General features: G+C 39.8%; 1 protein-coding gene across 18 annotated transcripts in view; it reads right to left on the reverse strand.

Moving 5' to 3' along the window:
* SYNE1 (spectrin repeat containing nuclear envelope protein 1) overlaps nt 1-27331 on the reverse strand; it is a 463289-nt gene that overhangs the window by 338756 nt on the left and 97202 nt on the right. For 10 of the 18 annotated variants that reach the window (XM_084774501.1, XM_084774486.1, XM_084774502.1 and 7 more), the window contains 8 exons: nt 24028-24111; nt 19979-19999; nt 19421-19513; nt 17978-18156; nt 13245-13441; nt 10886-10995; nt 7300-7350; nt 2303-2410 (listed from right to left, as the gene is read on the reverse strand). In XM_084774501.1, the coding sequence (XP_084630627.1) occupies nt 2303-2410; nt 7300-7350; nt 10886-10995; nt 13245-13441; nt 17978-18156; nt 19421-19513; nt 19979-19999; nt 24028-24111 (843 nt within the window). The remainder of the gene's footprint in view (nt 1-2302; nt 2411-7299; nt 7351-10885; nt 10996-13244; nt 13442-17977; nt 18157-19420; nt 19514-19978; nt 20000-24027; nt 24112-27331) is intronic. The other 8 variants (XM_084774485.1, XM_084774484.1, XM_084774499.1 and 5 more) reach the window with 3 other exon arrangements.

Below are 27331 nucleotides of genomic sequence, written 5' to 3' on the forward strand. Positions count from 1 at the left end.
CAAAGTACAGGGAGACTAAATGTAGAAAGTTTGGAAAACATGGGGGTTGATCAAGCATGGAAAGGGCTGGGGAACAAGAAAAGAGGTATTAGAGGAAGGCTTAACTGAAATGAAGGGTATGTGCAAACACTGTATGGAAGCCTGTGGTCTTCCATGCACTCCCCATTCAATTAGAGAGACGTATGACATACGACATATGACACGGGTGGCAGGAGAGGAGAGCTGGAATAGCCTCGGGGTTAAAGGGCCACGCTGAGGTGTGGGGGAGGAGAAGAAAGGAGGGGATGGATTAGCCAAAATTAAAGAGCCATGATAAAGTCTATGGAAATCAGCTAGTTTATAATATCACACACACACACACACACACACACACACACAGAGAGAGAGAGAGAGAGAGAGAGAGACAGACAGACAGACAGACAGACAGACAGACAGACAGACAGACAGAGACAGAGAGACAGAGAGAGAGGGGGGGGGAGGGTACTAATTGGATTCAAGGGGTTTTCAATAACAATAGTAAATAAGAGAGCACATGAGGGTAGGAGGGGAGTGGGGCCAGGGCCACTAGGAGAGGTTGGGAGAAGTAATGGGTGCATATATATTGTATGATGCACAAAACTTGGAAAGAGTAAAACTGTTACTTAAAAATAGATTGAAAACATTCAAAAGGACTAATTCTACTTAAGAAATTTATGAGCTAGTTCATGTTTGTCAGGAAAACATAGTTAAATACAAGTATGAATTTACATATACTAATGATGCAAATTGTTGCTTTATCAATAAGTATTACTATTAATAGTATATAACATTATTATATATACATTATAATATCATTATATATACTACATATGTCAAGTAATACTGAATTAAACATGCCTAGATTTCCATTTAAGCAATCCTGTGTAAAGAGGTTTACTTTCGGTGTCTTATTACTTTTATATTAATCATTTAATTTTATGCAATGAAATTCGTAAGTATGCCACAGAATATTTAAAACTTATCACTTGAACCTAACTCTGGGCTTAATATTAACATAAAAAAGTCATTCTGAAGTTGTACTCTTTCCTTATAATAACTTAGCACATCTACAAAGGGATTCTATTCACATATGTGAATTGAAAATAACTATTAATTGTAAATCTGCACTTCTCAAACATGACTCCATATCCAGGTTTGAACTATGAATGTCATTAAGACAGACAATTGGATCCCAGAGCAGGGGGAAAGCTCTATGGAGTCTAGCAGATTCTGGAAGGAATTTTCAGTTACAAACATGCAGATCCACTTCAGAGCATGGGGTGGGGGGTAGGGGTGGGGGGTGGGGAGTTACGAACACTTTATAACTTCCTATAATCATGTTCCCGGCTTGCTGGATTGATCATCTTACAACGAAGCTCATCATGGTAACGTGTATTTTGGGGGGAAACAAGACTACACTAAAAAAGCCGTAATAATGATGGCATGGCCATTTGAATTTAGGTATATTTATACACATGTATAACATGACCCGTTCATGCTGTAAGTTGTTTATTGTCTACCATATTGGTTTGAATCTTTTTTGTAGGAAAAGAAAAGAAGAGAAGAGAAAAATGATTGAAATGTAGCATGGTGGAGTATGTGAGAGAACATGGCTCAGAACGTGTTACATTTAGCTAATCCAAAAAAATGAAGTAGAACTTGAAATAGGAGGAAAACGGCAACTCGGCAGGGAGGAAATCACAGGTTTCGAATGGGAAAAGCCTGCTGTTACAAGATCTTCTGTGAAGTGTAAATTGAAAGCAGAACGCCAGCTCGTGGCACCGTGAGGAGACTGGACACAGTGCTCTGACCTCAACAAGAGAACACTGGTCTTGGGCTAGACGGGTCACAGTGGCGACCCCTCCGTGGACCCTCGGCAAGCACGCAGGCTCAAAGTCTTTCCTAAGCTGCACTTATTTCAGTAGTTTTCTTTAGTCGCAAGTCAGTTATTTATTTTAGAGGACTGTTGTGTCAGTTGACATCTGTAAACCCAAAGGGTCTCTGAAAACAACACGGCCATGGTTTTGCTCTGTGTTGTAGGTAAGATTGAGTTGTCAAAAATGATGAGACTCCAACCCCTCTGTACTGAGGACATGAATGCAACCTGAAAAGGACCCGCTGTCATAGAATCAGCGTTGCTCTTTTCAAACTTAAAATAAAGTGTTACTTATTTTTTAAAATTCTCATTAACATAATTTGGATTATTAGAAACATATTATATGAGATGGCTTCGTCTCATCCACAAAAAGCTTTAGAAAAACCTAACCCTCTTTGCCACACTTACCTGATATCTGTCCTGCAGACTGGACTCAGTCATCTGTGCCCTTGTCAAATCTCTCTCGAATTGTTCTATCCAAACTTTTGTTTCCTTCAGAATTAGTCTGTCATCCCGCTGGAAACCAGAAAAAAAAAGTGAAATGTTAATAGTAACGGTAAAACCAATCCCCAGTTATAATTAGTATTTGGTAGACACCAGGTGTTTCTGAAAAGTATCTTCTGCTTATTGTCCATCTTCATGCAGTATAAGAAACAAAACTGATTCTAGATAAAATGTCTTCTAGGCACTAAAGTTATCTTTCTCCTCTTCCCCCACTCAACATTAAAGAAAGTTAGTGTTAGCTTAACTTAGAGCACCAACCTCTTAATAAGTAAAAAAATGTGCACAAAACAGAACATCCTGCACCCAAACTAGACTCAGAAAAAGATCTTTCTAGAACAGAAACATAAGTATGAGGGTTGCTTCCCAAGACAAGGTCACTGATGACCTAAGGGGCTGCTATGGATTGGGTAAATGTCGGTTGTCGAGAGTCATCATCACGCTAACATTAGGCAAATCCGTCACATTACTATTGTAAATATACTTTTACTATATTTACTATATATAGACAGCACAATCTTGTTCTCCTACCACCTGGCTGCACGATTCCTATTATAGCTTTGCCAAGTCATCTGTAGAAAGAATTGTCTAGTATTCATTTACTTACTCAGATCCAAAAATAAAAGCAGGAACATTCCAGTACCGATGAAGTGAAAATTGTCATTTTAATAGAATTTCATTTCTTTTATGAATGCCAAGGTAAACAGAAACAGGTTTCACATGACTTTGTGTATGTGTGTGTACACGTGTGTGCCCGAGTGTATGTGTACATGCACGTGTGCATGTGTGCACTTGCACATAGCTTTCAACTCCAGCATCTCTCTGGCTTGACTGATCCATCACACACCCTTCCTGTGGTTTGGGCAATAAACTGAGGTCACCTTCTGTCACATACCCAGAACAGAGACAGTCACAAAGTATTGGTGTGATCCATGTCTTGTCCCATCATTGGGTCTTGAGACGAGGCTATCCTTTTCCTACATACTTATTGTCCCCCTTTCCTGAGATCTTCTCTGAGAACATCTTCCTGACATCCAGGTCTGAGCTAGGAGCTGCCTAGGCTAGTGCATCTGAACATTTAAGAGGCATTCCACTCATATGGAGGGACTGTGACGACCCAGATGGTGAGCATGCTCCTGGAATTCCTGGCTCAATAGACATGGAAAGACTGCAGGATTCCTATCACAAACAAATATTCAGGTGGCCCCAAGACAACAAGGTTAACAGGGCTGGCTGCCTACAGTGCCACGCAGAGGACTCTCCTCTGTGAACCTATAACAACAGCCCCAGCCCCTACATCCATCTCCAGCAGCCAATGTGAGCCTTGTCATTCAGTGTCTCTCAACAGATGACCATGGAACAATGAATACTTGGTAGTGTATTTATTAAGAAAACACTGAAACTGGGACCACACTGCAAAGCCTCAGCTGTTCTGCATGAGCAGGGAAATGTAATCAAAGGTCACTTTTTCTTATTGCTTATCTTCATGCCCATAAATGAACTAATAATGAATCCACAGTTGTGATCTCAGAGGGAAAATGTCCCAGTCTGTCTTATATCCTAGGGATGAGAGGATAGAGTGGCCACTTGTCTTCCTGACCTTTGTCACAGTGAGCTTAAGACAGCATTGCCAGCCTCCCATGGCAAGCACCTTGTCGGCATCTGATTCTGACACACACTGGAAACTGACCCTAAGAGCAGCTGCTGGTTGCTAGTTGAAATTACTTCATGAATCATCTGAGGACTGAGCTCTGAAGTGACTCCATTAGCGTCTGTTCAGCAGCCCCTTGATGGGGTCTGTTTGCCTACAGAGGGTGACACTCCATGCCAAACACATCACACCAAGCAACTAAACTGTCAGGACTCCCTTCCTTGCTCTCTCTCTCTCTCTCTCTCTCTCTCTCTCTCTCTCTCTCTCTCTCTCTCTCTCTCAAACACAAAGACAAATTTATTATTTTTATGTCATGTTTATATATGCAAGAACTTACGTTGTATGGATCATGAAATGCTCATAATTTAATACTTGAAGTAATGCTCTCCTCCCACAGGATCCCCGCCATCGCTCCCCTTCCCACCCCCTCTACAACCCTCCAACTCCCTCTCTTCATCCACTTCCAATGTCTATTTTATTTTCCCTTCTAAGGGTTCCAGATTCTGGCTATTACAAATAAGGCTGCTGTGAACATAGTTGAGCAAGTGCCCTTGCTGTGTGGTGGAGCATCTTTTGGGTACATTCCCAGGAGTGGTAAAGCTCAGTCTTGAGGTAGAACTATTCCCAGTTTTCTGAGAAAGCACTAGTTTGATTTCCAAAGTGACTGTGAAAGTCTGCACCCCCCACTAAAAATGGAGGAGAGTTTCCTTTCCTGCTAGCATGTTGCTGTCTCTTGAGTTTTTAATCTTAGCCATTCTAACTAGTCTAAGGTGCAATCTCAAGAGCCATTTGGATTTACATTTCCCTGATGACTAAGGACTCTGAAATCTCATCAAATGTTTCTTAGCCATTAGAGATTCCTCTGTTGAGCACTCTCTGTTTAGCTCTTTACCTCATATTTAATTGGTTTATTTGGTTTGTTGGCATTTAATTTCTTGAGTTCTTTATATATTTTGGATATTAGCCCTCTGTTGCATATAGGACTGGTGAAGATATTTTTTTTTCCAATCTGTAGGCTATGGTATTGTTCTATTGACAGTGTCCTTTGCCTTACACCTTTTCAGTTTCAAGAAGTCCTGTTTACTAATTGTTGATCTTAGATCCTGAGCTGTTGGTGTTCTGTTCAGGAAGTTGTCTCCTGTGCCGATGAATTCAAGGCTCTTCTCCACTTTCTCTTCTGTTAGACTTGGTGTATCCAGTTTTATGTTGAGGCCTTTGATGCACTTAGATTTGCGTTTTGGGCAGGGTGATAAACATGGATCTATTTGCTTTGTTCTACATACAGACATCCAGTTAGACCAGCGCCATTTGTTGAAGATACTTTCATTTTTCCATTGTGTGGTTTTGGCTTATTTGTCAAAAATCAGATATTCATAGGTGTGTGGGTTTATTTCTGGGTCTTCAATTAGATTCCATTGATCAAGCTGTCTGTTTCTATGCCAATACCATGCGGTTTTTATTACTATTGCTCTGTAGAACAGCTTGAGCTCAGGGGTAGTGATACCTCTAAAAGTTCTTTCATTGTACAGAATTGTTTTAGCTATCCTGAAGTTGAGAATTGCTCTTTCAAATTCTGTAAAGAATTGTGTTGGAATTTTGATAGGAATTGCATTGAATCTGTAGATTGCTTTTGGTAAGACAAACATTATTACTGTTAATCCTATGGATCTATGAATATGAGAGGGCTAGGAGAGAGAAGGGTAATCAATTGAGGGGCATCTCTGGGACAAGGTAGAGACCTGAAAATGGGGTAGGCTCCTAGGAGGATATGAGGGTGACTCTGGCTGAGACTCCTAGCAGTGGGGGGATATGGAGATGGAAGTGGCCACCTCCTATAGCCAGGTAGGACTTCCAGTGAAGGAAGGGGGACAGCAACCCATCCACAAAACCTTCAATCCAAAATTTACCCTACGTATAATGTGTGCAGGGATAAAGATGGTACAGAGATTGAGAGAAGAGCCAGACAATGACTGGCCCAATTTGAAACACACCCTATGGGAGAGAGCCAACTTCTGGCACTATCAGTGATATTCTGCTATGCTTACAGACTGAAGCCTAGCATAACTGTCCTCTGAAAGACGCCACCCAGCAGCAGATCAAAACAGATGCAGAGACTAACAAGAAAACATTAGGTGGACGTGAGGGAGTCTTATGAAAGAGTTGGGGGAAGAATAGAGGGACGTGAAGGGGACAAGAACTCCAAAAGAAGACCAACAGAGTAAAACTGAGGACCATGAAGTCTCACAGAAACAGAACCACCAACTAAAGAGCAAGCATCGACTGGACCAAACCCTTTACATATATGTAGCTGATAGGAAGCACAGTTTTCATGAAGGTCACCTAGCAATTAGAACAGGGGATGTCTCTGATATGGACTCTATTGCCTGTTTCTGGATCACTTTTCCCTAGCTAGACTGTCTCCCTGGACCTCAGGAGAAGAGGATGCTCCTAGTCCTGATTGTATTGATATGCTGGGGCAGGTTGGTGTTTGTGTGTGGGTCTCCCCTTTTCTGAGGAGAAGGGGAGGAGGGAAAGGGGAGAGGATAGAAGGATGGGACCAGGAGGAGAGGAGGGAGGAGGCTGCAATAGGGATGTAAAGTGAATAGATAAATTAATTTTAAAAATTGGTTACTTCTAGCTTTCTGACCTGCACAAGTCTATTGCGTTGATAGATGTTTATTCCCAGGGCTTAAAATTATACAAAGGAATATAACAAAGGGAGGTTAAAAGATAGGCTAAGCATGCACCGACTTGAATATGAACAAGAAATTAAAATATTCATTCTGCAAATACTTATGAGCACTTAGTTCAGGTATGGACCTTGCTGAGCCACATGACTCAATGTTGAGCCATAAAGATGTAAAGAAACCGAGGCAGAGAATACACTGGATTCTTACCATTGTCACTGCTTTTATGCTTAATATTTTAAGATATCAAAATAGTCATTTCACTTGATTTCTACTTTTGTGTGTCACATTTCAAAAATACAACATAATCATTATAAATCTCCTCTTTGTGGTGTTGTTAAGTACGGTATTTGATACCATGTTGTATTTAAAAGTTAGTGGGCTTAGCTTGGCACTAATGTTTAGTTGCATGGGCATATTTTTTTTATGTTAGAAAGTAAAGGAATTAACATGATGAAGATATTAAAAGGAAGGTGTGTGTGAACAAATACATGCAAAGGAATGGCAAAGAAGCTAAGGAGTGAAAAAATATTTGGAACATTCAGTTAAGACTCCTTAAATCTTACCCTAGAATTTTGTATATAATTTGCAAAAGATGGGTAAACTGGAAATGTTTCCTATATACAGACACAATATAAACCAGAAGCCAAATTATATAGATAAAATAAAAACCATTGGTGAGGCATCTGTCTATTAATAGACAACAATTTAAGACATATAATCACTTAAAATGTTTACCTAGCTTCTACCAAACCACTGAAATTACCTTGCCAGTGATGTTTTTATTTAAACTTGAAATAGTTATGTGTGGAAATACATATAATTTGTAGGCATGCTTTGAAATAATTTCAAATGCTTCAGGTGAAATATGCAAGGAAAGACTCTACAGACTCATATCTTCCCCTGTGAATACGTTGAGAGAATATGCATTTCTTTGTCAGTACGCTCTGTACACCCCGAGGTAAGCCAGTAATATTCTGAGTTGATAAAAAATGGCTGAATGTTTATTAGGTAATTGAACTGAGTCAACAGCCTTCTTCATTCGTTTACGGCTTAGTACAAACTACCCAGGGAACATCTTGTTGTTCACTTGTTTGTTTTTTGCTTTTTGAGACAGTTTCTCTGTATAGCCCTGGCTGTCCTAGACTTGCTTTGTATACCAGGCTGGCCTCAAACTCATAGAGATGCACCTGCCTCTGCCTCCTGAGTGCTGGGATTAAAGGCATGAGCTACCACACCTGGCCTCCAAGGAATATCTTTTATTTTATTTCTTTTTTGTTTTTGGACATAGGGTTTCTCTGTGTAGCCTTGGCTGTCCTGGACTTGCTTTGTAGACCAGGCTGGCCTTGAACTCACAGAGGTCTGTCTCTTTCTGCCTCTCAAGTGCTAGAATTAAAGGCGTGTGCCACCACACCCAGTTTTCTAAGGAATATCTTAAGCGGAAAAGTTTATTAATTTTATTGGTTGAAGAACAGCATGGTCAATGTATCCTTCCAGTAAGAAAATGTATATATATATAAATAATATGTATGTTTATTTACATTCTACCTATTTTATACATGTGTAAGGATTAGGTGGGGATAACATGCTTCCATAGGTCAAAGGTCAGAGGACAATTTGCAGGAGTCGGTTCTCTTTCCTACCATGTGGGTACAGGGATTTGAACTCAACAAGGCTAGGCAGCATGCTTCTTGAGCCACTGTGCCAAGTCACTGGCCCAAGAAGTCATATTGTCAATGCATGCATAACATATTTTATTTAAATAGAGTCATAGAGGGTGATATAGAAATCAAATATGCAAAATAAGCTGACATTACTAAGACCCAAGTAAACAAATACCAAAGGTTCTGAGGGGACTACATGTGTCACGCTAATACAGACACCAGTAAAAAAAAAAAAAATCTGCAAAGTTCATTCACACCATTATATGCCTTAATTGCATTGACAAATATAAGCTCTAACATATATTTTACTTCTTAAAATATTTAGCTTTAGATGCTTATCTAAATCCCATACTAATGGACTAAGCTTATAAAACATTTTCTTAAAATTACTCTTAAGATGACTTTGAAGATGTCATCCAAGTCTTCCCATTAGGAAAAGGATGGAGAAAATATTTTTTAAATAATCCAAATTTCCTACATTATTTTTAGTCTCTTAATATTGAGGCCTCCTTAGTGAAATGTACTAAAAAGCGTGTGTCCTCTGTGCACATGTGTGTGTCCTGTTTGTGTGTTCCCTGTGTCTGTGTGTCCTTTGTGTGTGTTTCTATGTGTGTATGTCCTGTTTAACCTGTGTGTGGAGTAGGGGAGGGGTGAGGTGTTTTCTCTTCTCTAAGAATTTTTGTCTTAAGTTCTTGCTCACAGGCATCCTCTTTTGCCCACCAGATGTCTCTAGTGTGGAGTAACTTGTCTGAAAAGACGGTTCACATCAGAGACATCTCCACAGTCAACACTGAAGGCCCAGAAAGCTCATTAATACACGTGGGAAGCACACACACATTTCCCACAGAAAAGGCAGTTGGAAACCTGTATCGTATGGGAATCCGGTACTTTACATAAAACTCAGCCACACAGAAGCTTGCAAGTCCAGGTTTACCATCAAAACCCATAGGACTGATCTACAACACCCAGGTTATGGGTCTACACTAGCAAGTGTGTGGCCTTCACTTGAGTCTTTCCTGCACTTCTTGGGAATATTTGCTTCATACTCATACCAAACTGCTCTAAAGGTCAGTCTCTTCCTTGATGCGGGAAAGAACAACAACAAAACTATCACTCTAGGAAGTGCAATTCTAGCAACCACTCTAGAAACTTGGCCCAAGAGCATCTTGAAGCAGCAGACATTTTCGCTCCACTCTTTTCTATCCAGAGTGAGTGGCTGAGTTATCCTGTCAGTGCAATTCCTGCTGCTCTTGTGAACTTAGCTTCTGCTCCCTAGCTCTTCCTTTCTTGGGCATGTTTGTTAACTTTCATTATTTATTTATTTATTTATTTATTTATTTATATAATACAAATATATTTATTATTTACTCCTTTAAAAAACATTTGCTTTATATACGTTTTCTTTATAGTCTCCAACAGCTCCAAAAGTCCAGTTGAGATAAGCGAAACTGAGTCGGAGGCATCTTGGAAACTCATTCATCACTTGCCATAAGGCATTTAGCCTTAAAATAAAATTGATATTTTGTGGAAAATCCATTAGCTATAGTTTCAAAAATGCAATGGAAGTTTCAAGTACTAGGACATTGTGTCCATCGCTGTCACGTGTGCAGGAACTGAGGCATCTGGTGTGTTGACTACCACTCTACACAAAAGCTGAACAAGACTTCAAATATCACTGACGATTTGACATTCAAATGAGAGGAGGAATTCCATGCCTAAGAAATAATCTTATGAGAAAATTTTATCCTGTTATTTGTCATAGATAATTGGAAATTTACAGTGTTTAAGTTTATAAAAATAAACACACATATGTAAACTGTACAGTTTTCCATGTTAATGGAAAATAACTAAAGTTGTATGGATGCTTGTAATTTTTTCTAAAATGCTATGAGCATACATATACATAAAGAAGTTAGAAATTAAAACCAACATATTACTCTAGTTTACATTGCCTACAAAATATTTTATGTAGAAGGCCATATACAGGTCATTTCCTTTTTTCTCCCAAGATTTTAAGTTTCGTGACAGTGAACATATGCCATCTGATCATGTTGAGAAGTAAAAATGTCATTTAAACTATTGAAGGCTGAACAATCTAATCACAATGTGCAAATTATGCCTTGCTTCCGTGTTTGCTGTGGCCTGATACATAAACTCTGAGTTCTAAATTAAATTTCAGCAGATCAAGTAGAGCAAGGAGCCCCCGGGCTGCATGTACACTTACTGTGACCTCTTAAAATCTTAAACTGCTGACTCCTCTTAATTTCAACTTAATTATAATGTTTATCACTGGCAATGTTATCTCTGATGCACTAATCCCATCATATCTGCTGATACCTACTTCTTATTTAATTGTAATTATCTTTACACCCTTGGTCTCATGGTACAAAGCAGTCTGGTTAACTTCTTAAAAAGACAGCATGCATGTATACACGTGTGATCTCATGGTCGGATTGACCCTCAATTCAGAGAGACATTAAATACCTACATCATCCTCTTGCACATCGCAGCCTGCACCATGGATGTCAGGGTATTGTGTTAGAAACTGAGCCACATAGGTCATAATAGACTTCTCATCCGGCTTGTCCACATCAACATCTGTAAAAACAAAACTCAAGTAGAAGTTAATTCGTTCCTCAGGTGTTCATTAACATACGTTTTGAAATGTAGCTGCCATACCTCAAGGCTCCATCCTCAACCAGGAAGAACACAGACTCACTAGGAAGAACAGTATTTCCTTGAGAGACAGCCTTAAAGTGTCTCAGTCACCACAGTTATTAAAGCTGCTGATATTAACTCAAAATCAGCATATGTCAAGTAAAAAAATGCCTACGTGTTCAGTAATTATACATGGAATGAAGGTACATAAGCCACTCAAATGAAAATAAGTTAGTAAGTATCAAAAAATGACAACCCATTTGCAAAGCAATGTGTACATCAATAATAACCAAAACAAACTCCAAATGCCACAATCAAATATAAAACCAACTCATTATTTTGTAAAGAGCCTTTAGAGTTGAAATATCATTTCTAGAGACTGTGGATGTTGGATTTAAAAGGTGAGACCACTCCAGGGAATTACCAAAGTAACAAAAGATCTGGAATCCTTAAGATGAATTACAGCTTTGCAATGTCAAGATCCCTGATGTAGAAGACACAATGTGAAGAGGGAATAAAATTACTTCAATATGAAAAAAAGGTTATATTTAATGTATGACATATGTCATGATTTAATACATTTTGCTAATTCTGTGCTTACATGTAATATGTAATTTATTGATACCTAGTATAATCAATTTATTACACACACATATACATACAAACATACATACGTACATACATACTATCCCTTTCATTAACCAAAGATTTTTATAGGCCTCTCATCTTAGACGGAGCTCTAACAAGTCTCCTGAGTTTTTCTTGGAAATGCAAGAAAATATTCTTTCTTGTCGAGGTATGAGACCCCATTCTGAAATCTCATTTTTAACAAATTTGTTTTCACTGTATGTTTACATTTACATATTAATTAGTAAAAAGTCCATAATTCCCAAACCAAATCAGAAATTATCTACAGGAGTTGGATAACCTACTTTGCTGTTTTAGTTTCACCACAATAAACAACTTGCTCTTTTATTAACACTTGTTGAACACATCAGAATAGTCTTTGGGGGGTTGAAAGAACCGACTATACTTCTAACATGTCTTTGAGCGGCCTGCCTTTGTGACAGTGTGCCAAACAGCTGGTGTGATGAACAGCAATCACCCCTGAGAACTTCGCTGATTGGCTCCGAAACACGGAGCAGTTAGAGTTTCTAAGTGTCGCCCCCCCTCTTTTTTTCTCATCTTCTGTTTCTTCCAGACTTTAGGCAATTATTTTAACCTGTCACAGCCCTCCCCTCTCACACATACACCATGAAAATCTTTAAGCAGAATATCTTTTTAAAGCAGTAACTATTTGAGAATTTCACACAACATATTTTGGACATGTTTATCCTTCAACTCCTCCCAGCTCCATCCTTACCTCCCTAGTGGCAGACTTCATGTCCTTTAAATAAGTAACCTATCAAATTCAGTTTGTACTGCCCACAAAGTCCTAGGTGTAGAACTCTCTACCGGAGTATGGTTGACTTCCCAGAAGCTCTACCCTTAAAGGAAAGTGACTCTCCCATTCCCCAAAGCCTTCCACAGCCCATAGCTGCTCAGGTACAGATGGCGCTTGCGAACTCCATCCAACTCTATTCTAGAATGGTGACTAATCTGGTCTCGTGCAGGAAACCACAGCTGCTGCAAGCTCATAAGTACACAGTGGTCTTGTTATTCCAGAAGACACTGTTTCACTCCTATTCTCTCCAACAGCAGACACTTATTAGCGTTCTGCCATCTCTTGTGTATGTTCCATCAGTCTTGGGGAGGCAGGAAGGATACAGGAGCCTCACTTGTGTGTATGTGTAAGGGAGGTAATTTACTGACATTTGTTCTGGGCACTTTGGTCAGCTTCTTCAATAGCTACTTTCCACTGCTCAAAGAAACTTTGATGAGGTCTGAGAGCTGCACTGATCTTTGGGGGAGAGAAATAGGAGTTTAGAGGCACCAACAGGTGTTTTAAGTTCTGGGCATCAGGCTGAGATGCCAACAGCAAAGAGATGCTTGCAGCATTGACATCATAGCCCATTCCACAACAGGGTGGCAAGGACTCTGAAGAAACAGAGTCAGGGGAGCTATCATTCAGCCATACGCTCTTCCGTTCCCTGTTTCTTAGCGGAATCTCAGAAGTCATGCAGTGTGAGGATTGAGAACATGCAAACACGCTATGGCCTATACATGTCAGCTGAGGATCGTTTGTGTACCTTCCGGATCAAGTAGTCTAGGGATGCCCAGCTGTGTTTCAGCGATAGTGAAGGCGTCCTCCAGGTTTTCTCTGTTGGATCTGCTTTTTAGCTTCTCCAAGTCCACCAGCTCAGGCCGGATGGCATGGATGACTGAGTGAAAGGCCAACCCACTTCTCCAGCTCTTCCCGAAGTCTTTCACTTCTACTCCGAGCTGCCTTAATGTGATAAACACAGAAAACAACGTCACAGTCTGCACTCAAAACAGCACTTTCTTTAAGGTTTTGAACAAAACTCAGTCACTTTACCCAAAGATGAACTATGTCAATCAAAGATAGAGTATATCAATCAAAATTTTAGAAAATTAACCTGAACAGATTTTAATTATATAGTTTCCTTTCTTTTCTTTCGCTCTTCTTTTCTTAGTTTTGAGAGAGTCTTGCTAAGTAGTCCAGTTTGAATCTGCTTGTTCTCTTGTTTCATACTTGGAGGTAATTACTACCACGCAGTATTTTCCATATGATGTTTTTCAATTATTGTAGTGGACATTTAAAATACATTTTATACTTGTTTTTGAAAGGAAATGGAATTATATGAAAATGTGAAAACATTTTAAAAAAGGAAACATTAAGATATAAAATATAATGAATCACTTTGTCTTATGAGCCCAGATTTTTTTTCTTGCTTTTTTTTTTTAACTTTGGTTTTTTAAGTCAGGATTTCTCTATGTAGACTTGGCTGTCCTGAACTGCCTTTGTGGACCAGGCTGGCCTCTAACTCACAGAGATCTGATGGCCTCTGCTCACCCGAGTGCTGGGATTAAAGGTGTGCGCCACCATGCCCCACTGAGCATGTATTTTAACAGATTAATATGATGTGTCTAAGTCATGTCAAGTGCGTTACAGAATGTAAAGACAAGTCAATGCAATCACATATGCAGATCTATGCAGTCATCTATGCAAAGTGCTCACCCAGAAACACATCCAGACGATAACTCCAGTTACTCCACCAATCAAATGGTCTGCAAACTTTTTTTTTTCCTCTCAAAAGAAATGCCCTACTGGTGAATCTTTTTTCTAGGGTGGTAAATTTAATTAATGCAAAACCAATTCTAATGAATGCAACTATTCAAGCTGGTGAAGATATTTTCTTGTTGAAAACAGAAGCATCACATGCTTTCAGTGGGAGCTTCCTCAAGTGTGTAACTTACCAAGTCTAAAGGGAGCTCAGGAAGAGAGCTGCAGAGCCCAGTGACCAGGAGCAGAATCCTATGGCTAAGCGAAAAGCTACAGACACCAGCGCTTAGGTCACAGGTGGCAAACAAAATCTTCCACAGTTTCTTTTCTAAAAAAATTGGTGTCAACAGGCCAGTGAAGTGACTCAGCAGTGAAAAGCACTTGCTGTGGAAGCCTGACCACCAAATGGAGCAGAATCCCACACAGTGGAAGGGGGACCATCACCTCCTGAGGGTTCTCCTCTGATGTCCACATGCATGCAGTGACATGAGCGACTCCCCCATGTCTCAAATACATACATACATACACACACACACACACACACACACACACACACACACACACACACACAATCATTTAATAAATTTGAATTTTAAGAAGTTAGTCTTATTAACTTTATAGATGTTTCTAAAGGAAGCAAAAACATCATTTAGGTTTTTTTTTTTAAGCAGGTTCTTAATGTTTCCATGAACAATATATTCCGACACATTCATGTGTAAGTTTGGTAGGTGCCCACCCATTTTAGCCTCAAGAATCCAAGTTTGGTTCTCAAACATACTGCATCAGTGTACACTGTTTGCACAAAATATATATGCTAAAAGTAGCATCTTTGGAACTGATGTTAGCTTCTGAAATAAATATGGTAAAAGTATCTGTTAAAGTTTCTATAATTACAAATCAGATTTGAATATTCTGTTAACTCATTAGGAGTGTCAGCCTTCCCGGTACATATGTGATTTTTTTTTCAGCAGACATCTGGTACCCCCACAGTCCATCTTTGTTTTCTGTGCATTTGAACATCACCTCTCCATCTTTCCGTCCTCCTTACACTTTCCCTTTGCTCACATTTCTGCATGTAAAATGTTTGTCTCTTTAGACCACTGCAAATTAGCCTTTAACAGAGTAAGGTTGAGGAATTAGTAAGTAAGCAAGCTCATGAATATTTACCATATAATTAGCTACTTTTCTGATTACCCTGGACTTACATTATTCAAATGAAGCATATATGGTTTCCTTAAATATTTACTCTCTTAGAGTAGTTCAAAATGTTAGTGTATTTTCTCCTGTTTATTGAAGCGCACATGGAAAATGCACGTATGCATAAAAAGGCATATGCATTGTTTCTCATCAGATAAAACAAAGAGTTTGTCTTTCTAAAATAATTTTGGTTTCATCCCAAATTTGTCATTCATGAATTTTATACAGAAACACAGAAAAAGCTTAGAGACATCACTCAAAGAAGTGACAAATGTATCCAGTTCATAGGTTCTTCTCTGTACTATAAATTTACTTTGAACTATTTTGTGTTAATCTGGACCCACACAGCTTCATTTGTTTTATTATACTATTAATTCTGCTCTCAAATATAACTATTATTAGCTGTTAGTAACACACTAATGTTATAACTCAATGCTTTTATTTCTGATAATATTCATGAAACTTGCTCAAAACCTGAAGGACTTAACTATTTTGCATTCTAAAAGACATTTTTCACATAGTTTTGTGTATTGTTAAAGTCTATGTGGAGAAAAAAAATCACACTTAGGCCAGTGACTACTGATGTAAGTCTCACAGAAGATAATTTCAGGGACATTGTCATTCACATGCTGATATGGGGACAGAATCTAAAGCCATCACTCTCTGTCAGATAAGAAACTGAGAATCACAGGTTGGGATAACATAAAAGCCAATTTATACAAGAACTATTGACACGTTAATATCACATCTTCTTGAATAATTTTCATAGCATAGCTTCCCACCCCACTACAGTTCATGTCAATATCCATGAAATAAATCTTATTATTGCATTGATGGGTAAAGGCATCTCAGGCCCTAAATTATATGTACATATATTTAAAGACAAGGAAAATACAAATTTCATTGATATCAGCATACAACTTGTAGGTACAACCCTGAGATGTCACCACATCCATACTCATGGCACTGTCCATAACACAAGCAGATCATGATGGATGCGAGCATGAGATCGCCAGTCTACCTAGGCTGTGTCTTCTCCCTGCCCAATAAGACTGCACCAGATTCAGGGCTGCCCAACACAGCTGCAGTTAAGTAACATATAAGCAATGTAGAAGTGTTCCCAAATTTAATTTCTTCTACAGAATCTAAAGAGAAACAAAACTTTGCTTTTGGAAATATTTCTGATGCTATCTTGCATCTTGGTCTCCTAATAAAAAACTGTCAACACGCTTTAAAAGCGAATCAAAACCACATGCACTACTAACGTTAATCAAATCATCTCTTTTCAACTTCTCTCTGCTGAATTTTGCTCTTTGAACATTAAAAAAGAAAAAAAAGAACTCCCTATATTTAGTGCCTCAGTATTTCAAAATAAAGTCTTGTTTGTAACATTTTCCAGAAGTAGATAAGTGGATTCAGACTGGACTTATGCAAGCAAACCTGGGAGGAAATGAGTTCGTTTTTCATATGATTGAGGAAGAACAAATGAAAATGCCACTTGTAAGTGAGGAAACGTATCCCCAGTAACAGCAACCACAACATAGTCATGATCAACTGAAACCCCCTGAAACTGCCAAAAGAAGGTCCTGAGATTACTAAATTTATATCTACTCTAAAAAAAACTTGGACCTATGAGGCAAGGCATAGTGTGCACGCCTTTAATCTCAGCACTTGGGATGCAGAGGAAGGTGGATCCCTATGAGTTCTAGGCCAGCCTGGTCTACAAACTGAGTCCAGGAAAACCCTGTCTTGGGAAGAAAGAAAGAAAGAAAGAAAGAAAGAAAGAAAGAAAGAAAGAAAGAAAGAAAGAAAATGGACCTATGTAAATGTCGGTTACATGCAATAAAGCTAGATTGGAAGTGCAGAATTCTTGTTCTAGATGAAGACCAGAGTGGAAAAAAACAAAACAAAACAAAACAAAACAAAAGAGGGGGCACAAGGTGTGTAGAAGGTTTCAGAAACTGCAAACGTTTCCCACCAGTATCTGAACTTTTGCTTACATTGCCATTAAATAGAATTCAGTGGTTTAATGAAGAGATAATCAAGTATGAACTTTTTGTAGTCTTTTAAATGAGAAGAGAAATCCAAAACAATGGCCTGATTAGCATTAGCCTTCGTGCTGTGAATCAAATGTAAATGATTAATTAATTTTATTCATCAGGCATAATCACATAAAGGAAGAATTAATCATATTAGTATTTTCCTTAGAGTACTAGTGTTGATTTTATGCTTATATTTAGTTTTTATTACTCTCTCTGGGTGCCCTGGTGTGCACGTTGAGGTCAGATGACAACTTGGAGTGGTCCTCACCTTCCTACTCTCCTGGGATCGTCAGGCTCACAAAGCAAGTGCTTTTACTTGCTGAGCCACCTGGCCAGCACTTGCGTTTCTAGTATAATCAGAGGAGAGTGAAGCAATGCTTGAAGCAAAGACGCTGCCACAAGTGTCCCTTCAAATTTCGCCACCACGAGAAGAAGCAATGGGAACATCATATTGTCATTGAGACCAGGGTTGTAGGTTGAGTGGACGGTTGGCACTTACTTGCCTGCTGTGTGCTGGACCCACTTTAACAGCGTCTTCTTGGCATTTCCCTGGATCTTGGTGGTCACCTTGCGTTTGCTTGGCGGGCTGGCCGTCTCTGTGCTGACCATGCTGTCCACAGAGGAGGCGCTGCTGGACAGAGACTGCAGCTGGGGAAGGTTGCTAGTCAGCTCCTCTATCTGTTTTATTTTGGGGAGGGGGGGGAGCAAGCAGAAAAACAGTTAGAGTGACCTTTGCTCCTTAAAGTTTACTTCCCAATGGGGAATGACCAATCTTAGCATCCTTTATACCCCAAGAAAAATAGTAATTCTTACAGGGTATGGTTGGTAGCTTTTTTCTCTTAAATGCTTTTTATTTTATTTTATTTTATGCTATTTATTTTCTTTTATGTGCATGAGTGTTTTGTCTGTATGTATACATGTGTGCCATGTGTACCTCTGGTGCCTCTAGAGGCTAAAATAGCCATCAGATGTGCTGGAATTGGAGTTACAGAAGGTTTTGAGCTGCCATGTGGGTGCTGGGACTTGAATGCAGTCCTCTGGAAGAGCAGCCAGTGCTCATAACCACTGAGCCATCTCTCCCGCCCTCTTAGTCTTTCTTGTACTTCCAATTGCATTGATGGGTATAAGGTACTTATTTTCCATATTTATTACATATTTATTTCTATAACTATTGACTGGCTAAGGGGATGAGTTGATGCTATAGTCTGAGCTGTTTCGAGAGGGTTGGGAGCTTTGTGTGGTGATATTGAGAGGTGCTGACACAGTCAAAGGCAGATCCTGGAAGGATCACTTAAGAAGCTGGCTGGGGAAGGAGGTGGTGAGTCTTAGGGTTAGATCTCATGAGTACAAGCCTGGCATGTCGCTCGTCTCTATGGCTTCTCTCATCATGCCACTTATCCTTCTTGTTCATACCCCTGACATGGTGTGATGAAGCCAAGGAGCCCTTCCCAAAGCTACCACATACTGTTCAGACTTTCAGTTTCCAAAACTGAGGCCTATAAATTTGTTTTCTCTGTAAGTTGCCAAGCCTCAATTGTTTTACCATAGCAATGAAAAAGAGATTGATATAATTAATAAAGAAACCTTAGCGATTACTGTAGAGACAAAGGCAGGTAAATTGCTCCCAACCCTGTCTAATAGGACTTAGAACTGTTCCTTACACAGATAAGAATAAAATAATTTTTTCCTGAGCTCCTTGTATAACCAGTCATGTCTACGATTCAGATTGACCACCTCTGGTTTTGTATGGGTGGAGGGTTCACACATAACACCCTTGAGTGGGAGAAACAGAAATGTATCTCTCAAAATATGAATGTGGGGATCACACCTCCCCTGAGGCAAGGCTCAACCAAAGAGTGTGGAAAAGCAGGTGTTGTGAACATCTGCCACCTTCTCCCTCTTTGATGTTATATCAGTCAAAACACTAAATGTAACACAATACCTGGAAATACAGGATGATGGTCCACATCAGCCCAAGAACAATTGACGGCCGGCCATCCGCGATATCAGTAGCATTAATGTTGACTAATTTAATCTGTTTAAAAAAGAAAAACTGTGCTAGCAGTTCATCAGAATATTGTGACTCATGTAACTATGCAGTAAGTAGGATGTTGTTAGATAACAATGGTATTTGGTCATGCCTATGTACTGGCACACAAAAATCATAAGGCAAAGCCATAGACACAAACAGGCACATGCATTTATAGAAATTCCAAGGGGCACTTGTTAAAAATACAAACTGAAAACAGCTATAAGATTGATCCCAAAAAAGCACAAAAAATATAACACCATGCAAGGAACTGCCAACAACAACAACAACAAAAATCAAACAAAAAAGCAGTTATTCTTTATATTTAGAAGTTGACTAAAATGAAAAGTAGCATTAAAAGATTATGTTTTCTTTATTTATTTTGATGCTTTTTTACCAAATCAAATAAAAGTTTATGTTCTCTTTTACCTATAAAAGTCAGCAGTTGAAAATTCTAAAATTTGTACTAACCGGAGATCCTCTGTATATGGACTGACATGGAAAACAAAAGGAGAAGATAATGTGCGCATGTAAACAAACTACTAGAGTGTTCAGTTGTCAGTGGGAACAAAGGGTAGACCAGTTAGCCCATGGCGAGGGGATAGGCGTTAGAGAAGAACAAAGGAAAGCCAGGCAACTACAGAAAGGAGATTGTTATCACCATGGCGTGAAAATACAGAGCTTGCAGAGTAGAGTTGTCTTTCCACAATTGTTTCCGATTGTCCACCAGGATGCTTTCCCACCTATTAAAAGTTATTTTCTAAGAAGTGCCGTGGGCTTAGAGGGCGAGGTGCTCTGTCAGTCTCCCACCATGCAAAGGGGGTTGGGCATCATCTTTCCCACAGTCCCCAACAGAGACAGGAAAAGGCCATCCACAGCATCTCAGACTCCTCTCTCCGTAACGCTCAGCCAAGTTTTCAAAGACTGCGTCACCAACAAAGTCCAGAAGATTGTAAACTGTTTTCTTTAATAAAAGTTTAACCAGAATCTGACTTGCATTACTTTCCATGCTTAGTCAATACAATATTTAATGCATGCTTCCTGTAGGTTTTTTTTTTAAGTGATATGTGGTTGTTCTATTAAATCAGACATTGGCTAAGGAAGCCTTCTCTTTATATATGAAGCCTTCTATAAATTAAGTCATTAAAGTCTTCACTAAGACATTAATTAACAAGAGGGAATTTGTTCATATATTGACTACTAAATGTTTCTCAGTATGAAATACAGCACTACTGCCAGGCAGCTATCCCAGGTAATGGGATAGCCTAAGTGCCTCTGGCGTCTTGTCCACTCCACTCTCTGTGGAAAACTCACTGAGGATGAGTGAGAAGAGAACCACTCTGACAGAAGATGAGAGAGAGATCTGAACAGGGTCCCAACACTACACAAGCAGCTACAGTTGTTTGTGTACATATCCCTGTTCCAGGGCATCAAATTCATAAGATCTACTATATCTCCAATTCACCAAAATGTAAACTATTTAAAGGGTATGAGCTAACTTTGCTTCAAGTTTCTAAGCTCTAGAATATGTTCAATTACACATTCATGGAGCAATGAACTTATTCAGTGCATACGGACTGGAGAGAAAGTAATTTAAACATCCTGACCTCTGGAAGTCTGTGGGTGTCCACTCATAAAACTGGGTGGGTATTGCTCCACGCAGACATTCTGTGCTCCCACAAATTACACAGGGATAAATCTGAGAGCTACAGCCTGTTGGGAGGGAAGTGTGTCAAAATGTAATGCGTGCGCACTGACCTTTGACCTAGTAGCCACATCAAGCAAGTTACCTAGCAGTGGGCCTTCAGAGCTGTGTAAACATTTTTACCAACAGTTACAAATTACATCATTTCAAAATTAATCAGAACTGAGAATGACTTACAAGCTATGTCATGCCCAGGCAGAGGGATACTATGCAACTGGGAAAAAAATGAAGAAGGTAATCCATATAAATTGATTTGGGGTGATTTCCTAAATATACCTCAAAATAGAAAAGCAAAGTACACCTATGGTATTTCTACCTTCATGTAAAAAAGGAGGAGGTGTACAAAAACGCACCTTACTTGTGAGAAGAGATACAGAAAGGAAGTCAGAAACTGGAGACTGGTCACCTTGAGGGTGGCAATAGGAGAGGTGAAAACGGAAGAGTGGGGGGAGGGGCAGAGAGCGTCTGCAGTGTTGTTAGGCTTCCACTCAAAGAACAATAGTGATGGGCAAGGTCTCCCAATAAACAAGGAACTAACGGCAACTTCTGTACGTGTGTGTGTGTGTGTGTGTGTGTGTGTGTGTGTGTGTGTGTGTGATGTAAAATGGAATAGAAACAGTAACAAATGAGCATGAGTCTTTTGTATATAAAATGTAAATCATTTCAGTGGACAGGGAAGGACAGAACTAACCTAGGCCATAAAGAAAATAGTTTGTTTTTAAAAACAAAAAAATAGATAGCAATTGTAATGTTAAACACAGAAAGACTTGGGCAAAGAAAGATACCTCTCTCTCTCCTTGCTCAATACAGTTCTGAATGGTGCATGGATTAGCAATTCTAAAACTGTTTTGCATTTAGGTTAGAGTTAAAAGAGGAAGATACATTGTTGATGAAATCTAGGTTTCTCACTATCAGAGAAAGCTGAAACAAATGAGCGTAAAAGTCCAGAGGAAAGAGTTTGGTGCTGGCCTGGAATTAGAAATAAAAGTGAAAACTAGTAGTTTATGTATACACACACACACACACACACACACACACACACACACACACAGGAGAAGCTACGTGTGTGTGTGACTGTGTGTAAAAAGGGGGGAGGGAAGGAGCACGGGAGATAGGGAGGGAGAGGAGTGCAGATAAGTGTGCACACACGTGGATTAGGAAACACGTGTATTTTCTAGACCTGTGTTCCAAAAGAGCCTAGCTGCAATGACATCCCAGCAGCCATGCGTATCCAGCACACAGATCTGGCTGGTAGGTACCGTTCACAGATAAAAAGAAAAGAACCTCCTTGGCGAAGGGGTCAGTTTCAGACCTGCGGAAGAGAAAATATTAGATAAGCCTGAACATATGTGGCTGTGTGACACAAGAGAGATGAGGCCAACTCTATAGGATGCAGACACCAACTGAGGAACAGTCTCAACAGCCAGAGCCAGAGTAACAACACAACACAGCACACAACCATAGTAACCAGAAAAAAAAAGCAAATATGTAGAGTTACTACCAACAGAAATAAGTAGTAAATAAGCAGTCCATTTCTTTTTAGAATAGTTTTGATGTGCATACGCAATGAGAACGTAAGCTCACCAGTGGGCAAGCGGAGCATTGACTGTTTGAAGGTAATGAATATTACATTTTTGAGAACTAAGTCATAGCATGGTTGCAATTATCTCCCTTAAATTATTTCTCAACTATAAGTGGGAAAGCGGCAACATCATCGTATGAAAACATTCAGACGCAACCTACTTGTGATTTCAATGTGTCACTGACTTTTCATGTGAAAGTATGATCCATAAATTCATGTCCATAGTATTTGTTGAATCAGACTCTGGTAGGTTACGAGGGTCAGATAGGGGAATTAATATGGGGATTCACAGAGCAGGAAGGAAAAGAGACTTGGGCTGACACAGGGTTGCCCTGTCTCACTATATGATATTCACCAACACATTGTGATACAGCCAGAAGGCGGATGCTGGCACCCGACGTCAGGCTCTTGGATAGATCAGCTTCCAGAGCTGTGAAAAAACGATGTTCTAGTCTTTATAAAGCCATCCAGTCTTAAGCGTTTTGTGATAGCCACAGAAAAGAGACTATGAGACCAGTTTATCAAGCAACGAGTGTTCACTCCATCAGAACTCAATCGGGAGAAGCCTGGATCCGTCCACAGGATATCCTGGGAAGAATGTTACATTCCTTCCCTGGGATCCTTGCCAAGGGTGTGGAACTGCAGTCTAATGGGAAGAGCATGCCATGTAAGCCCAAACTGAGAGTCTCCAAAAATAACTAACTAGTGGTATTAAACATGAAAGATCAGACATGCATGGAAACTTGCTGTAAAATGGTGTATTGGTACTGGATTGAATCTGAGACAATGTGCATAGACTAGCATCTGCTTTCATTAATGATGGTGTGCTGGCTTAAATTTTCTCATCTTGATAACAGTTCATAACATATGTTGTTTGTTTGTTTTTGGTTTTTGGAGACAGGGTTTCTCTGTGTAGCCCTGGCTACCCTGGAACTCATTCTGTAGACCAGGCTGTCACTCTGTAGACAACTGCCTGCCTCTGCCTCCTGAGTGCTGGGATTAAAGGTGTTGGCCACCATGCCAGGCTCATTTCATATGTTCTTAACATGGAGGGAGTTGAGTTGTATGTAGCTGTGGCCCATTTTTCACAATCTTTCTGTAAATCTAAATTGTTTTACTCCATACTGCATGGCTTTGTTGTACAGACAGTATGTAGTTATGGCCCCGCAGACAACATTGTGAATGCCAGTCTACCCACGCTTTCTTCTTCACTGTTTTCATTTTGTCTCTTACCTTCCTTCCTTCAAGGAACTTGAGTGCGGTGCCAATGTTCGCCACAGCATGAATGCGCTTCACCCGGCGTCCTTGTTCACAGGGCTGGGGAAACAGGAAGTATGGTCATTAAATCGTTTCAAAGTCCGCTTGAAGAGCAACCACCATGACTTCACCTCAGCGACTTGAGTAATGTCAGAGGCATGATATCCCAGCAGCACTTGGGAGACACAATAATTGTCAATAGAGCATCAATCTTGACAGCTTGTTCTCCTCCATTGTGTTTTCCTGGCTGTTTTCCAAGAACTAAAGTTCAACAAATTCTCATGCTGTCTAATGAGACAGTTCCTCCCACGTGGCAAGAAATAGTTATATGAAAAGGGCTTTTGCTCACTCAGCCCCTTTTCTTTAGCTATGATGACATGGAAGGATATTGGCCATTATTAGTGGTCATTCTTCAGTTGAACAACCAAAACATTTGAACAAATGAACCAAGAATAAAACTCCAAATGTAAAAATACATTTTCTTTTATTTTCTTTCTTTCTTTCTTTCTTTCTTTCTTTCTTTCTTTCTTTCTTTATCTCATTCATCCTTTCTCTCTTTCTTTCTGCATGTGTGTGTGTGTTCAACGCTGTCTATGTTTACATGATGAAAGTCAATTGTGTGTATTGTCTGTCACAAAAGTAACTTCAACGACAGATGTTCAATGAAAATGTTTTTCTTTACTGGGACCACCAGCATGAATGAGATGAAGTGTTTTTTTTCCCCTCAAGATTCTCATCTGGTAAGGCGGCCTTCTTCTTTGTGAGCCTAGAGGCCTAAATATTATCCCAGTAAATTCAAAACCAAGCTCTCTGTTTCCACTGGGCGACAATTTTAGATTGTGATATTTTTGAAATATTTAATAGAAGATATTTTTATGTGGCGGTTGTTGTTCTTTTCTAGGAACTTCTTTGTATCAGTGTATGGTTGTCTCAGTACTGCGCCATGCACAGAACACTGGCTTAGCTTATTTAATTTAACCATGCTTCGCCACGACAAAGCACCGTGAACCCGGCAACTAAGATAGCCAGGACTCTGAAGTACCAGCGCAATGTTCTTTCATCCCACCCCATAGCCATTCTTACTTCCTGTCCTCCTACACCCTTGGCAAACATTTTAAATCCAGCCCAACACTTGCCTTCCTATACAGACTCACTTCATTTATATGCAGTCTTGAAAGTACTTATTTTAAGCCACGCACAAAAGCCCACATCTGTCATCCTGGCTTCCAGTTGGCTGATACAAGAGGGTTACCATGAATGCGAAGCCAGTCTGGGCTAAAGACTGAGACCATATCACAAAAAAGAGAAACACACCAAAAAAATTGAGCTTTGACTTTATTTAAAGGGCATATCTGTACCCATCCCTTGAGATATTTCCTCGTACCATTTCATTGACAATATTCACCTCACTGTTTCCTTAAAGGTCCCTCATTCATAGTCAGCCGTGTATGCATGGGCCATGTACAGTCTGCTCACGGGAGCTAGATTTGTTCCAGAGCACTGCTGACTAACACATCTCATCTCTCAGCTTTTGTACAAGCACTGTTTCTCTTGGACGCACTCTGCATCCCCAGAATTGCTGAGTCGGTGGGGGGGGGGGGGAAGGCAGCGGGGGCAATACAACTTTCACTGTTTAAAGCCGCACTTTCCCAGAGGTTAGAGCTATGTTCACTTCTGCAAGAACTGCAAAGATAATTCTGTTGAGATGAACCCCCTTTAGCACTTGATTTGTCAGATGGTTTTTCCAACTTCTCACTTCAGCATATGTACTGCTTCCACTCCAGTGTGCAGCCGCGTATCCCTGAGCAGCACTGGAATAAGTGTCTTTTCCCCTGACCTGTGGATTTCTTCTGTCAAACTCCTTCCCACATGTCCTGTCCAAGTTTTTCTCTGGGCCGTTGCTATCTTATTGATTAGTAAATGCACTTTATATGTCCTTGCTCCAATCATTGTTTAAACCCTCCCACACTGCACACTGTGTCAGCCTTAGGCAGGTGGGCAGCTTCCTTTGTTGCTTTATTTTGTTTTTATTTTAAAGTGTTCTGAATTTCATTTTAATCAAATTAAATCAAGACATTTTTTTCATAGAACTTTTTGTCATATATTATTTTTAAACTCTATTCTTTAAAAGATAATTCACCTATCTCCTCTAAATGTGACAGGGCTTTATGCCACTGGATACTGAGAATACACAGAGATGAACTGTGCATATGTGTAGGTTCTAAAGAATAATTTCATTTTTTTAAATTTAAGTGTTGATCTATTCCATTTATTGGATAATCCCTGCTTTCTCCTGTATCTTACATGGATCTGTAAGTTATGTTGTAAAGTTTAATTATATTTTTCCTATTTCTCAACTCTATTAAATTTATCAGAGTGAAATCCCTGTACCAACAGCACACATTCTAAATACATCTACAAATATTATCTGACGTCTCGTCAGTAAATACTTTCCTTCTGCCATTCTTCCTCAGATGTACACCAACTCAGTGAAGAGGAGACAAGCATCTGTTATGTCAGCTCATATTCGTATCTGATCTCCACACAATAACCGATCCTAGCTAGTAGCTAGTCTCAGTTCTAGGCTGTCAGCTCTTTGCGGGAAACATCAGCCATATTTCATTCACCCATGTTTCCCCAGAGGCATAAGGTAGTGTCAGTTGTGCAGATCTGTGAAATGTTAGCTAGCCAGCAGGCAATGCACGTAGCAGAACTGAGGTTGGCTTAGTGACGCTGAGAGATTGTTGGTGCTCAGGCTTTTCCAATTGTCTACGGTTCATGCTCATGCCTGAGTGAATTATTAAGCAGCCCTGAGTGCAAAGCGCTAAGGAGTCTTGCCAAAAGCATGGCTCTGGGTCAGCAAGACAGATTAGAAGAGGCTTCTCCACGGTCACTGATATGTGTCCGCGGCGGCGTCTTATTGTTGTTCTTTCTCCCCCACGTGGCAAAGGCTCACGGTCTTTAAATGTCGCAAACTGATACTCAACCGAACAGGGAATCTCAGAAGAATAACTTGAAATGTTTAAAATTTCCTTAAATAAAGCCAAAGCCAAGGGAGCCGCAGCAGGTTATTAAACAGGACTAGACTATGGAAGCCTCATCCTGCCATGCTAGCGGTGGGGAGAATGCTCAGGCGTTTGGCCACATTTCCTGAATGCTTATCAGTGCCAGAGGCCTGGGCTGTGCTCCTGTGATGCTCAGGGAACTGCTTACTAGAGCTCCCCCTACCCTGGGATAATTATAGAGTTGCCCTGCTGTGACACTCCTCAGGACAATGCTT

The sequence above is a fragment of the Acomys minous genome (assembly GCF_964271855.1).
Source record: "Acomys minous genome assembly, chromosome: 3".
Taxonomy (NCBI): Eukaryota; Metazoa; Chordata; class Mammalia; order Rodentia; family Muridae; genus Acomys; species Acomys minous.